At 32.6% G+C, this 14,276-nt stretch overlaps 1 protein-coding gene across 1 annotated transcript; it reads left to right on the top strand.

The window, feature by feature from the left end:
* Positions 1 to 13,439: 13,439 nt before the first annotated feature.
* LOC129760116 (uncharacterized) lies at positions 13,440 to 14,006 on the top strand. Its single transcript, XM_055757702.1, has one exon. The coding sequence runs from the start codon at positions 13,440 to 13,442 to the stop codon at positions 14,004 to 14,006; it is 567 nt and encodes a 188-aa protein (XP_055613677.1).
* The last annotated feature ends 270 nt before the right edge of the window (positions 14,007 to 14,276 follow it).

Below are 14,276 nucleotides of genomic sequence, written 5' to 3'. Positions count from 1 at the left end.
ATTCTTTGGGACTCAGACATAAGTTCTGGCTGTGGAAGTAAGATTAGTGATTAGTGAAAATCATGATGTTAAAATTGTCCAACGGACGTTTCGTAAAGAGAACTGATATGAAAAAAATTTTGTTCTGACGTAAAACCTTATTTGCCATAGAAGGATGTTAAGGTTTTGTTAACAATTAGCACAAAAACCGCGCGAAAAAGAACAAGAAAAATTAAAACAGTCTTAAGATACACATTTAACAGCAGAAAATATCTCAAAAGTCTCGTTTCAGTAGTAAACATTCCGAATTTCATGATTCATTATTATTTTTGAGGAAAAGTTGGAAAACAACTGAAACATTGTCAATTTAAGTCAGTCTGTGCAACGATGGTTAGGGGACGACGATTGGCAAATCACCCTAGCTAAATTAGTTCGATTTGATGATCTATATGTGGATCATTCCATGTCAAGTGTGCACAGCGAAAAAAAAAATCTCATTAAAAATTCGCCAAACTTGGCCGAAAGACTTTCTGAGGTCTACAATACAAATCCTCTATTTTTGAGAATGATCCGCCCAGCTCTCGTTCCAGGACCCTCCCTTCCTTTTTTCACGATTTTGAAAAATTCATCTTTTTAAGAATACTATATCTCCGGACTGAAAAATCATATCAAAATGACAAAATATGCGTTGTGTAGATTTTATTAAAGTCTATCAATTTATGTTATTCATTTTTTTAAATAGTGACGTTTTAAACGTCTAAACATAGCTCTAAAAATAAAACGTTATTTTTCGCAAGAAAAGTATATTTTTTTCTTGAATTTTATGATTTCATTGTTTTTTTTGAGAAAATTTTACGTAAGAACCAACAAAAATCTCAATATAATATTTCTTATTTTCGAGATATGAAAGATATACTTAAGTTTTATTGTCCTTAAAATATTTTCTTACAGTATTCCCTTAAACTTTTGGTAATCCCATTCACGATTTTCTGTACGAATTAAATTAAAAATCAGCATATACATGATGTTACCTTCTAGTGAGCAGCAAATTTTTCCTTAGCGAATGCTGCGGATGAATTAATGTGCGGATTTGGTTCATTTTTCCATAAAACTGTTAAATTTATTCACAGAAAATGTGTAAATGTCAAAAATCTGCTCGTATGTTGATTACCTACAAAACTTACATGAATTATGACGATACTGGTCTAACAATACTGACTATTGACGCACAGCATTTGTTCATTGTATATATCTAGCCTATATTTATGCAAAGTAAGCATAGTAGATTTTTTTGTTGACACCGAGTGGCACTGAACAATAACAATTTTTTTAACTGATTCACTGACCATTGTGAACGAATTGTTGCCGCAACTGCTCGCATGCTGCTACTTGCTAGTAGTAATAAATACAATTTCTAAAATCGAAGATTGCGGTTAAAATATCCAGTTGCATTCTGTTACATTATAACGGAGTTGTCTTAGTGAATTTTATTGTTAAGCTTCTAAATAGTCGGGAACAGTTTTCCGAGCATTGTCAAAATGACGTGATCAATTGGAAAAGAGCTTCATAAGCGATAAAAAAAAAGAAGAAACAAACTAGTTATATTACGAATAAAAATAGTTCATAAACCGAAAATATTGTTTTCACTTCATTCAAAATGTCATTAACAAAAAGATGGCTTGCAAGAGGACAAGAAGTTTGAACAAAAAGACGGCTTACTAAAGGACAAGTCCTCATTGATTTGAGTAATGTTTTACAAAAGAATAGCTTGCTAGAGGACAAGTTCCCATTTGTTTGAGTAATTTAAAAAAAAAGATGGCTTGCAAGAGGACAAGTTTCCATTGATTATGAAAATTTTTAACAAAACGATGGTTAGAGGAAATACTCCATTGATTTGAGTAATTTTAACAAAACGATGGCTTGCAAGTGGACAAATCCCCATTCATTTGAGTAATTTAAACCAAAAAATGGCTTGCTAGAGGACAAGTCTCCATTGATAATAAGAAGTTTTTAAAAAAAGATGGCTTGCAAGTTGACAAGTCTCCATGAATTATGAAAACTTTTAACAAAAAGATGGCTTGCTAGTGTTTCTGCAGCTCTGGTTGATGGTATGACCATTTCGGAACGCACGTGCCGAGGAGCTCTTCCAACATACCTTCTACATCGTTTCAACGTCGAATTTGCGTCTGTTCGTTTCGTTGGAGAGCACGTGGAAACTGCCCACGAAATTTAGCGACCGGCAATTCCATGCTCCAAGTTTCCAATCGCTGGTCCCATTTCGTCACGTGGGTCTTTGACAATTTCCATAAAAAAAAATTCTAGATGATTTTTTGATCTCGCAGGAGGATCGTCGTGATGTTGCTGTTTTGGGTCCCGAACACTACCAGGACTTTGTTGCACTCCGGACGCCGGCCGCCCCTGAGATGGAGAACAGAGACGTACGGAGCCTCCTATCTCAGTTCGCATGCGACCAAAGCACTTAAGTTGCTTGCACCACGGGGAAGTTGAGACCTACGTGAGTGAGTACCAAAACAAAAGCTTTTTTTGGTTCGAAGGATGAGAAAAGCAAGCAAAACAGTTTTTGAATCGGACAGAAGTTAAGTTGAGTTTTTTCTGAACATTTCTGGCTGCTCTTGGGGGGCTTTTGAACAGTTGTTGTTGTTGTTGAAAGTTGTTAGAAGCAGCATAAGTGTGGGTGTCAAAACCAGAGATGATGCTAGACAAAACCACACTCCGAGTGCATTCTGTCCTTCAGGTAAAAACGAAATGTTTTCGTTAGCTAAAGACTAGAAGTGTTGGTATTAGGTTGTTTTCAAGAGCAACAAAAATACCCAAGAGGTGATGCCCGGAACTGGTTGGATGTAAAACTTCAACCTAATGTTTAAATGTAAGCAATTTCCGAACCTGAAATGAACAAAATGAGAGCAATAATCCATTTTCAACTCACTTATGCTTTCGATGATGGTCAGTTTTATCTAATAACATGAGCATTAAATTCCAATCAAATATTTATTCGGCAGAAAACATGACCAAGAGTAATTGAAATAGGGCTGATTATTCAACCGGAATTTTCTTTGAGCGATAGCATATTGCTGATGAAAATTGCTCGTCAACATTGTGTTTTTGATGACATTTGTCAATTTGAATTCAGCTAGCTTAGTTTTAATTTCTTTCTTTAATTGATCATGGTGTCAATTTTGTCAATATTGTGTGCATATTGTTTAATTCTGATGTCATATTTGTGTCATTCTTGAGCAAGTCAAATGCAATTTAGGGTATCATTTTTGTGTCATTTTTGTGTCATTTTTGTGTCATGTCTTTTTTGTCTTTTTTGTCTTTTTTGTCTTTTTTGTCTTTTTTGTCTTTTTTGTCTTTTTTGTCTTTTTTGTCTTTTTTGTCTTTTTTGTCTTTTTTGTCTTTTTTGTCTTTTTTGTCTTTTTTGTCTTTTTTGTCTTTTTTGTCTTTTTTGTCTTTTTTGTCTTTTTTGTCTTTTTTGTCTTTTTTGTCTTTTTTGTCTTTTTTGTCTTTTTTGTCTTTTTTGTCTTTTTTGTCTTTTTTGTCTTTTTTGTCTTTTTTGTCTTTTTTGTCTTTTTTGTCTTTTTTGTCTTTTTTGTCTTTTTTGTCTTTTTTGTCTTTTTTGTCTTTTTTGTCTTTTTTGTCTTTTTTGTCTTTTTTGTCTTTTTTGTCTTTTTTGTCTTTTTTGTCTTTTTTGTCTTTTTTGTCTTTTTTGTCTTTTTTGTCTTTTTTGTCTTTTTTGTCTTTTTTGTCTTTTTTGTCTTTTTTGTCTTTTTTGTCTTTTTTGTCTTTTTTGTCTTTTTTGTCTTTTTTGTCTTTTTTGTCTTTTTTGTCTTTTTTGTCTTTTTTGTCTTTTTTGTCTTTTTTGTCTTTTTTGTCTTTTTTGTCTTTTTTGTCTTTTTTGTCTTTTTTGTCTTTTTTGTCTTTTTTGTCTTTTTTGTCTTTTTTGTCTTTTTTGTCTTTTTTGTCTTTTTTGTCTTTTTTGTCTTTTTTGTCTTTTTTGTCTTTTTTGTCTTTTTTGTCTTTTTTGTCTTTTTTGTCTTTTTTGTCTTTTTTGTCTTTTTTGTCTTTTTTGTCTTTTTTGTCTTTTTTGTCTTTTTTGTCTTTTTTGTCTTTTTTGTCTTTTTTGTCTTTTTTGTCTTTTTTGTCTTTTTTGTCTTTTTTGTCTTTTTTGTCTTTTTTGTCTTTTTTGTCTTTTTTGTCTTTTTTGTCTTTTTTGTCTTTTTTGTCTTTTTTGTCTTTTTTGTCTTTTTTGTCTTTTTTGTCTTTTTTGTCTTTTTTGTCTTTTTTGTCTTTTTTGTCTTTTTTGTCTTTTTTGTCTTTTTTGTCTTTTTTGTCTTTTTTGTCTTTTTTGTCTTTTTTGTCTTTTTTGTCTTTTTTGTCTTTTTTGTCTTTTTTGTCTTTTTTGTCTTTTTTGTCTTTTTTGTCTTTTTTGTCTTTTTTGTCTTTTTTGTCTTTTTTGTCTTTTTTGTCTTTTTTGTCTTTTTTGTCTTTTTTGTCTTTTTTGTCTTTTTTGTCTTTTTTGTCTTTTTTGTCTTTTTTGTCTTTTTTGTCTTTTTTGTCTTTTTTGTCTTTTTTGTCTTTTTTGTCTTTTTTGTCTTTTTTGTCTTTTTTGTCTTTTTTGTCTTTTTTGTCTTTTTTGTCTTTTTTGTCTTTTTTGTCTTTTTTGTCTTTTTTGTCTTTTTTGTCTTTTTTGTCTTTTTTGTCTTTTTTGTCTTTTTTGTCTTTTTTGTCTTTTTTGTCTTTTTTGTCTTTTTTGTCTTTTTTGTCTTTTTTGTCTTTTTTGTCTTTTTTGTCTTTTTTGTCTTTTTTGTCTTTTTTGTCTTTTTTGTCTTTTTTGTCTTTTTTGTCTTTTTTGTCTTTTTTGTCTTTTTTGTCTTTTTTGTCTTTTTTGTCTTTTTTGTCTTTTTTGTCTTTTTTGTCTTTTTTGTCTTTTTTGTCTTTTTTGTCTTTTTTGTCTTTTTTGTCTTTTTTGTCTTTTTTGTCTTTTTTGTCTTTTTTGTCTTTTTTGTCTTTTTTGTCTTTTTTGTCTTTTTTGTCTTTTTTGTCTTTTTTGTCTTTTTTGTCTTTTTTGTCTTTTTTGTCTTTTTTGTCTTTTTTGTCTTTTTTGTCTTTTTTGTCTTTTTTGTCTTTTTTGTCTTTTTTGTCTTTTTTGTCTTTTTTGTCTTTTTTGTCTTTTTTGTCTTTTTTGTCTTTTTTGTCTTTTTTGTCTTTTTTGTCTTTTTTGTCTTTTTTGTCTTTTTTGTCTTTTTTGTCTTTTTTGTCTTTTTTGTCTTTTTTGTCTTTTTTGTCTTTTTTGTCTTTTTTGTCTTTTTTGTCTTTTTTGTCTTTTTTGTCTTTTTTGTCTTTTTTGTCTTTTTTGTCTTTTTTGTCTTTTTTGTCTTTTTTGTCTTTTTTGTCTTTTTTGTCTTTTTTGTCTTTTTTGTCTTTTTTGTCTTTTTTGTCTTTTTTGTCTTTTTTGTCTTTTTTGTCTTTTTTGTCTTTTTTGTCTTTTTTGTCTTTTTTGTCTTTTTTGTCTTTTTTGTCTTTTTTGTCTTTTTTGTCTTTTTTGTCTTTTTTGTCTTTTTTGTCTTTTTTGTCTTTTTTGTCTTTTTTGTCTTTTTTGTCTTTTTTGTCTTTTTTGTCTTTTTTGTCTTTTTTGTCTTTTTTGTCTTTTTTGTCTTTTTTGTCTTTTTTGTCTTTTTTGTCTTTTTTGTCTTTTTTGTCTTTTTTGTCTTTTTTGTCTTTTTTGTCTTTTTTGTCTTTTTTGTCTTTTTTGTCTTTTTTGTCTTTTTTGTCTTTTTTGTCTTTTTTGTCTTTTTTGTCTTTTTTGTCTTTTTTGTCTTTTTTGTCTTTTTTGTCTTTTTTGTCTTTTTTGTCTTTTTTGTCTTTTTTGTCTTTTTTGTCTTTTTTGTCTTTTTTGTCTTTTTTGTCTTTTTTGTCTTTTTTGTCTTTTTTGTCTTTTTTGTCTTTTTTGTCTTTTTTGTCTTTTTTGTCTTTTTTGTCTTTTTTGTCTTTTTTGTCTTTTTTGTCTTTTTTGTCTTTTTTGTCTTTTTTGTCTTTTTTGTCTTTTTTGTCTTTTTTGTCTTTTTTGTCTTTTTTGTCTTTTTTGTCTTTTTTGTCTTTTTTGTCTTTTTTGTCTTTTTTGTCTTTTTTGTCTTTTTTGTCTTTTTTGTCTTTTTTGTCTTTTTTGTCTTTTTTGTCTTTTTTGTCTTTTTTGTCTTTTTTGTCTTTTTTGTCTTTTTTGTCTTTTTTGTCTTTTTTGTCTTTTTTGTCTTTTTTGTCTTTTTTGTCTTTTTTGTCTTTTTTGTCTTTTTTGTCTTTTTTGTCTTTTTTGTCTTTTTTGTCTTTTTTGTCTTTTTTGTCTTTTTTGTCTTTTTTGTCTTTTTTGTCTTTTTTGTCTTTTTTGTCTTTTTTGTCTTTTTTGTCTTTTTTGTCTTTTTTGTCTTTTTTGTCTTTTTTGTCTTTTTTGTCTTTTTTGTCTTTTTTGTCTTTTTTGTCTTTTTTGTCTTTTTTGTCTTTTTTGTCTTTTTTGTCTTTTTTGTCTTTTTTGTCTTTTTTGTCTTTTTTGTCTTTTTTGTCTTTTTTGTCTTTTTTGTCTTTTTTGTCTTTTTTGTCTTTTTTGTCTTTTTTGTCTTTTTTGTCTTTTTTGTCTTTTTTGTCTTTTTTGTCTTTTTTGTCTTTTTTGTCTTTTTTGTCTTTTTTGTCTTTTTTGTCTTTTTTGTCTTTTTTGTCTTTTTTGTCTTTTTTGTCTTTTTTGTCTTTTTTGTCTTTTTTGTCTTTTTTGTCTTTTTTGTCTTTTTTGTCTTTTTTGTCTTTTTTGTCTTTTTTGTCTTTTTTGTCTTTTTTGTCTTTTTTGTCTTTTTTGTCTTTTTTGTCTTTTTTGTCTTTTTTGTCTTTTTTGTCTTTTTTGTCTTTTTTGTCTTTTTTGTCTTTTTTGTCTTTTTTGTCTTTTTTGTCTTTTTTGTCTTTTTTGTCTTTTTTGTCTTTTTTGTCTTTTTTGTCTTTTTTGTCTTTTTTGTCTTTTTTGTCTTTTTTGTCTTTTTTGTCTTTTTTGTCTTTTTTGTCTTTTTTGTCTTTTTTGTCTTTTTTGTCTTTTTTGTCTTTTTTGTCTTTTTTGTCTTTTTTGTCTTTTTTGTCTTTTTTGTCTTTTTTGTCTTTTTTGTCTTTTTTGTCTTTTTTGTCTTTTTTGTCTTTTTTGTCTTTTTTGTCTTTTTTGTCTTTTTTGTCTTTTTTGTCTTTTTTGTCTTTTTTGTCTTTTTTGTCTTTTTTGTCTTTTTTGTCTTTTTTGTCTTTTTTGTCTTTTTTGTCTTTTTTGTCTTTTTTGTCTTTTTTGTCTTTTTTGTCTTTTTTGTCTTTTTTGTCTTTTTTGTCTTTTTTGTCTTTTTTGTCTTTTTTGTCTTTTTTGTCTTTTTTGTCTTTTTTGTCTTTTTTGTCTTTTTTGTCTTTTTTGTCTTTTTTGTCTTTTTTGTCTTTTTTGTCTTTTTTGTCTTTTTTGTCTTTTTTGTCTTTTTTGTCTTTTTTGTCTTTTTTGTCTTTTTTGTCTTTTTTGTCTTTTTTGTCTTTTTTGTCTTTTTTGTCTTTTTTGTCTTTTTTGTCTTTTTTGTCTTTTTTGTCTTTTTTGTCTTTTTTGTCTTTTTTGTCTTTTTTGTCTTTTTTGTCTTTTTTGTCTTTTTTGTCTTTTTTGTCTTTTTTGTCTTTTTTGTCTTTTTTGTCTTTTTTGTCTTTTTTGTCTTTTTTGTCTTTTTTGTCTTTTTTGTCTTTTTTGTCTTTTTTGTCTTTTTTGTCTTTTTTGTCTTTTTTGTCTTTTTTGTCTTTTTTGTCTTTTTTGTCTTTTTTGTCTTTTTTGTCTTTTTTGTCTTTTTTGTCTTTTTTGTCTTTTTTGTCTTTTTTGTCTTTTTTGTCTTTTTTGTCTTTTTTGTCTTTTTTGTCTTTTTTGTCTTTTTTGTCTTTTTTGTCTTTTTTGTCTTTTTTGTCTTTTTTGTCTTTTTTGTCTTTTTTGTCTTTTTTGTCTTTTTTGTCTTTTTTGTCTTTTTTGTCTTTTTTGTCTTTTTTGTCTTTTTTGTCTTTTTTGTCTTTTTTGTCTTTTTTGTCTTTTTTGTCTTTTTTGTCTTTTTTGTCGTTTTTGTCGTTTTTGTCTTTTTTGTCTTTTTTGTCTTTTTTGTCTTTTTTGTCTTTTTTGTCTTTTTTGTCTTTTTTGTCTTTTTTGTCTTTTTTGTCTTTTTTGTCTTTTTTGTCTTTTTTGTCTTTTTTGTCTTTTTTGTCTTTTTTGTCTTTTTTGTCTTTTTTGTCTTTTTTGTCTTTTTTGTCTTTTTTGTCTTTTTTGTCTTTTTTGTCTTTTTTGTCTTTTTTGTCTTTTTTGTCTTTTTTGTCTTTTTTGTCTTTTTTGTCTTTTTTGTCTTTTTTGTCTTTTTTGTCTTTTTTGTCTTTTTTGTCTTTTTTGTCTTTTTTGTCTTTTTTGTCTTTTTTGTCTTTTTTGTCTTTTTTGTCTTTTTTGTCTTTTTTGTCTTTTTTGTCTTTTTTGTCTTTTTTGTCTTTTTTGTCTTTTTTGTCTTTTTTGTCTTTTTTGTCTTTTTTGTCTTTTTTGTCTTTTTTGTCTTTTTTGTCTTTTTTGTCTTTTTTGTCTTTTTTGTCTTTTTTGTCTTTTTTGTCTTTTTTGTCTTTTTTGTCTTTTTTGTCTTTTTTGTCTTTTTTGTCTTTTTTGTCTTTTTTGTCTTTTTTGTCTTTTTTGTCTTTTTTGTCTTTTTTGTCTTTTTTGTCTTTTTTGTCTTTTTTGTCTTTTTTGTCTTTTTTGTCTTTTTTGTCTTTTTTGTCTTTTTTGTCTTTTTTGTCTTTTTTGTCTTTTTTGTCTTTTTTGTCTTTTTTGTCTTTTTTGTCTTTTTTGTCTTTTTTGTCTTTTTTGTCTTTTTTGTCTTTTTTGTCTTTTTTGTCTTTTTTGTCTTTTTTGTCTTTTTTGTCTTTTTTGTCTTTTTTGTCTTTTTTGTCTTTTTTGTCTTTTTTGTCTTTTTTGTCTTTTTTGTCTTTTTTGTCTTTTTTGTCTTTTTTGTCTTTTTTGTCTTTTTTGTCTTTTTTGTCTTTTTTGTCTTTTTTGTCTTTTTTGTCTTTTTTGTCTTTTTTGTCTTTTTTGTCTTTTTTGTCTTTTTTGTCTTTTTTGTCTTTTTTGTCTTTTTTGTCTTTTTTGTCTTTTTTGTCTTTTTTGTCTTTTTTGTCTTTTTTGTCTTTTTGTCTTTTTTGTCTTTTTTGTCTTTTTTGTCTTTTTTGTCTTTTTTGTCTTTTTTGTCTTTTTTGTCTTTTTTGTCTTTTTTGTCTTTTTTGTCTTTTTTGTCTTTTTTGTCTTTTTTGTCTTTTTTGTCTTTTTTGTCTTTTTTGTCTTTTTTGTCTTTTTTGTCTTTTTTGTCTTTTTTGTCTTTTTTGTCTTTTTTGTCTTTTTTGTCTTTTTTGTCTTTTTTGTCTTTTTTGTCTTTTTTGTCTTTTTTGTCTTTTTTGTCTTTTTTGTCTTTTTTGTCTTTTTTGTCTTTTTTGTCTTTTTTGTCTTTTTTGTCTTTTTTGTCTTTTTTGTCTTTTTTGTCTTTTTTGTCTTTTTTGTCTTTTTTGTCTTTTTTGTCTTTTTTGTCTTTTTTGTCTTTTTTGTCTTTTTTGTCTTTTTTGTCTTTTTTGTCTTTTTAGTTTTTTTTTGTTTATAGGCTATTTTTTCAAATTTTTATGTAAGATTAGAATGAACTAAGGTGAATCATTTGAATCCAATTAAATAATCTGCTTGTTATCAGCAAGCAGCATTATACATTGTATGATTTCTCCTTCTACATTCCTTCCGGAATAGTTATGATACTATGATAATACCATATCTATGAATATTTTAAATGATTTCCAGCGAAAGCATTATCGAGCAACTTTTCACTGGAAAAGCCAATTCTAGAAATATAGGCAGCAGATCGTTATGCGAAAAAGACCAAAAGGTATAAAATGCATAACTGGTTTGGAAATAATGAATTCCCAGTACTAAACATATTTCTGTACTGCGCAAATGTTGTTAGTTGATTTCAGATTAGTCGGTAATGTCTGAAGTCCTGCAACCATCTGTCAGTAATGCTATTGATACCTACTTATTATAATTTTTTTTTGCCACAAGTTGTGCTTAAAACTTTTTTGTTCATCTGCTTCTCACAATTTTTCTATTAACGCCTCGATCTGAAATATTAATTCTTTCTAACAAGATGAACCAACTCAATCAAAATTATTAACGCCAGAACTTTCTCGAAAAAGCTAAAAACCGGGAAACAGTATCGAATCAAATTATAGAAGCTGCCTCGCGTAAACTTCCAGCACCCAAACAAAAGCCGCGAACGAGCGAAATCGAATTCGCAATCCAGCTCCAGAAGGACCAACTTCAAAAAGCAACTTGTTAAGTGAATTCCCCATTTGCTGGTGACGGAGTAAACAACGCGGCTTCCAGGAAAGAATCAGTCGAATTTCTCAATCGTCTCGCCGGGTCGTTCTGTCTGTGGGCCGGTTTGAAGGGCAAACAATAATCAGACTTAACCACTCAAACTGGAGGGGTTGAAATTCGCGGGAAAATTATACCGAACGTTTGCTTTCCCCGAATCGAAGAAAAGATTTTCGATGAAGCGTTCGAGGCGTTCTTTTGTTGATGCGTTTTTTAGCCCTCGTTTTTAGCAGCCGAGAGCATAAATTCTGGAAAGCTCCCCTGTTAAGACATGCGATTTCAACAGAGGTGACGAAAGAAAGGTGCAAAAAAAGGCTTTGGTGTGTTTTTCGATTGGAAAACAGACAGCTTCTTCGGCTCGCTTAAAGTTATCTTAAATTCCATTCGGTGGCTTGGAGACAGCTTCGCTTTTGATTTAATTTATTTTTATTTGTCAGATTCTGTAATTTGATGTTTTGGCCCAACAGGATGATTTTGCTGACATCAATTCGAATTATCTCAAGTTTCCAGAATGAGGTTTTGGTTTATTTTTTATGCAAATTCGTAAAATTTTCAGGCATTTGAAGATTTTGAAACATTAAAATTATATTATGAAATTATTTTATCGGCTACATCGGTGAAATTTTATATTTTTTGAGAAAGAATATTTAAGAATTGAAAGATTATAGGCGGATAGAAGATTAGAATAAGGTGAAAGATGTTAAAAATGAGCGGAAGGGTAATTTTAATTTGAAAAACTTTTCATCACATTTCATCGTTTTGTTCGTTTTGTTCCTCACGGGCCTATTACCTTGCAGATAGAATTTTAGCTACCACCACACAATAGTAGGCCTAGCGTGGTTTGCCCCAACATGATGAAAACTTGCAGTGCGAAAAAAAGAAGAGAGTCCGTCCGGGAGAATTTTTCACAGAAATCGAACGAGATTTGACAACTGTATTGGCTGTGTATCGATTTTTGTAGAATGTGGCTGATGTATGTTGGTGCAGTTATATTGGGAACAACTATGTGCTTACGGTATATGTCCGTATATCCTCGGACATATACCGTTGTACACGGAAACATTATCATATCCTTGGACGTAGTATCCCTGTTCACGAACGTCCCCCGAAAAATAGTTACGAGCAACATAACACATCCCTGGTCTTAAATAGAAACAAACATAAATCTCAACATGTTCTTAGAAATCGTAGAATTCCTAATGAATAGTGCATATTTTCAAATCAACAACAAATACTATATTCAAAAATACGGCACAGCCATGGCAGCCCGATTAGCCCGATCCTATCCGAATTGGTCCTAGACACAATAATAGCGAAAGCAATCAAACAGCTCCCATTCACGACTCCCATCGTCTGCAAATATGACTAAAAATGCCCGGATTTTGCCCAGATTTTTTCACTTTATTTGGCAAATTAAACAAAAAAAAAACAACTTTTACCTCCAAAACGAAATATTTTTAGCAATTTATATAAAAATAATCATGAAAGGTTTCTTCGAAGCCTAAAATATGGTTCAAAATCAATCGATGAGTTTTGATGAAAAAAAATATTGTAGATTTTATTTATCGGCCTAGTGGTGAAAAGTGATGTCCTTTTTCGTAGGGCCATCTAAAGATTATGATTTTTTTTATATAGGTGGATAGAAGGTAAGATGAAAATGAAAGATGTTGAAAATGAGCGGGTAGAATTTATTTAGAAGCATATCATCACATATCAAATTTTTGTTCCTCACGGGCCTACTACTATGAAGCGGTAGATACAGATAGAGTTGCATCTAAAACCACACATTAGTAGGCCAAGCGCTTCGCTCTGCGAAGTAGTTCCACCTCCTCGTGGTGCAGAGTGGAAACGTGTCTGCTTTTTGCAGATGTACGGCCGAGAGAACTACAACCCCATCCCCCTTATGAAGACCCTTGCAATGATCGCGGAATACGAAAATGGAAAAACTATTAGAAACCGACTCCATTTGGTGAAGGTGTAACGCTGAACCGTGCCGATGTACCTGGAAGGCTGGCGGGTCGTTAAGTCACGCCAGTCTCTAACGGTAGCCTGTGGGGCACCTGGACACACCCCACAGTATCCCAGTCCTTGCTGCGCTAAGCAGGTCACTGGCGCAGTGGACCGTATACTTACCTTGCTACTCGTGGGATTTACAATGAATAACAACATCAGACAAAACAATAGAACGCGGACGGAAGGGAGTGATGCGGAGAGGGACACCTGTCCTAATCCGTTTGGCAGGAACGGGCTAAGGCGCTCTCCGGTTAGGCAACCTGCCGAGCCGGTGAGGACGCCTGTCGATAGTGGGGAGAGCGGAGACCCCTTCGCTCAGGTTCAGCAGGCAGTCGAGGAATTCCTAAGCTCCCCGGAGCTTCAGGACCCTGAGACCCCTGCTGAACTAGCCGTCGCGATGGCTGGGATTCAAGACCTTGTGGATTGTGTGAGGAAGAAGTCGAAGAGTCGAGGTGCGAGAGAAACTTGCAAACGTGATGGCCATGTTTGTGAAGGCAAACAGGGCAGTGGTTAATTTGCTCACTGCTCCGGAGTGCCGAATGAGGGCACGTGAAGATGCTGCGACTCATCTTCGGGCAGATACAACCCGCCCGAAGAAGGTCAGTGTCTGCGTGCAGACGGATGGCGGTGGAGAGGTTGCCGTAAACGGCAAGCGGAAGAGGGGGTCGCCAGGCGAAACTAGGCCAGGAGCCCTAAAAAGCGGGCCCGGGATCCTACGGTCAGGCAGGATCCGGGCGGAAATGATGACGAGGGTACAGGAAGTGTGAACGACCAAGTTTCTAAAGCGTCAACCGGGTGGCAGACGGTTGAGCGCAAAAGGAAAAAGACCACGAAGGCCAAACCCAAACCCAAGCCCAAGCCCAATCGGGTCAGGGACAAGGGAGAGGCTTTGGTCGTTAAGGCACCGGATGGGACCTACGCTGACGTCCTCCGACAAATGAGGTCAAGCGATAGGCTGGTGGGCCTAGGAGGGGACGTGAGGAGAATCCGCTGAACACGTTCCGGCGAGATGATCCTCGAGCTTCGACGAGGTTCACAGACCAAGAGTGCGGAATATAGTGCGTTATCTCAAGAGATAGTAAGCGAAGCCGCGGAAATCCGTGCCCTCAGCACCACGGTTACCGTCAGGGTGAAAAACCTTGACGAGATAGCCACGGACGCTGAGATACAGGATGCGTTTAAGAATCTCTGCAAGATCGGGACTGTCCAGATCTCGGTCAGGATGCGGGATGGCACTCCCAGATCTGGGACACAGGTGGCATTCGTGAAGCTTCCGGTTGCGGCAGCAAACGCCGCACTCAAGTGTGGGTGGCTAAAGGTGGGTTGGTCTATCTGCCAGATAGCCATCCCCCAGCAACCGGAAAGGTGCTTCAGGTGCGTGGAACTCGGGCACAAGTCTTTCGCGTGCAAGGGCACTAACAGAAGTGGTTTGTGTTGGTGGTGCGGTGAAGCCGGTCACCAGGCGGCTAGCTGCACCAAAGAAACAAAGTGTCTCCACTGCGGTGGAGGACACAGGGCTGGCAACCCTAGGTGCCCCCCCTTTCAAAAGGAGTCGGCTGCATCTTCGCGGGGATAGAAGCAGTTCAGCTCAACCTCAACCACTGCCACTCAGCACACCAGCTGTTGCGGCAGTTGGCATTTGAGGAAAAGTTGGACGTGGCGTTAGTAGCAGACCCGTATCGCTGGACCTCGGATGGCAGCAATTGCCGACAAAGCCAAACTGGCCGCGATATGGGTTACAGGAAGATACCCCATACAAGAGGTGGTGTCCGCTGGTGAGGAAGGCTTCGTGTTAGCCATGGTCAACGGGATCTTCGTCAGTAGCTGCTACGCACCCCCGGGGTGG

Source organism: Uranotaenia lowii, chromosome 1 (assembly GCF_029784155.1).
Source record: "Uranotaenia lowii strain MFRU-FL chromosome 1, ASM2978415v1, whole genome shotgun sequence".
NCBI lineage: Eukaryota > Metazoa > Arthropoda > Insecta > Diptera > Culicidae > Uranotaenia > Uranotaenia lowii.
The sequence above is the reverse complement of the archived record's forward strand: the minus strand, read 5'-3'. Positions and strand labels throughout refer to the sequence as shown.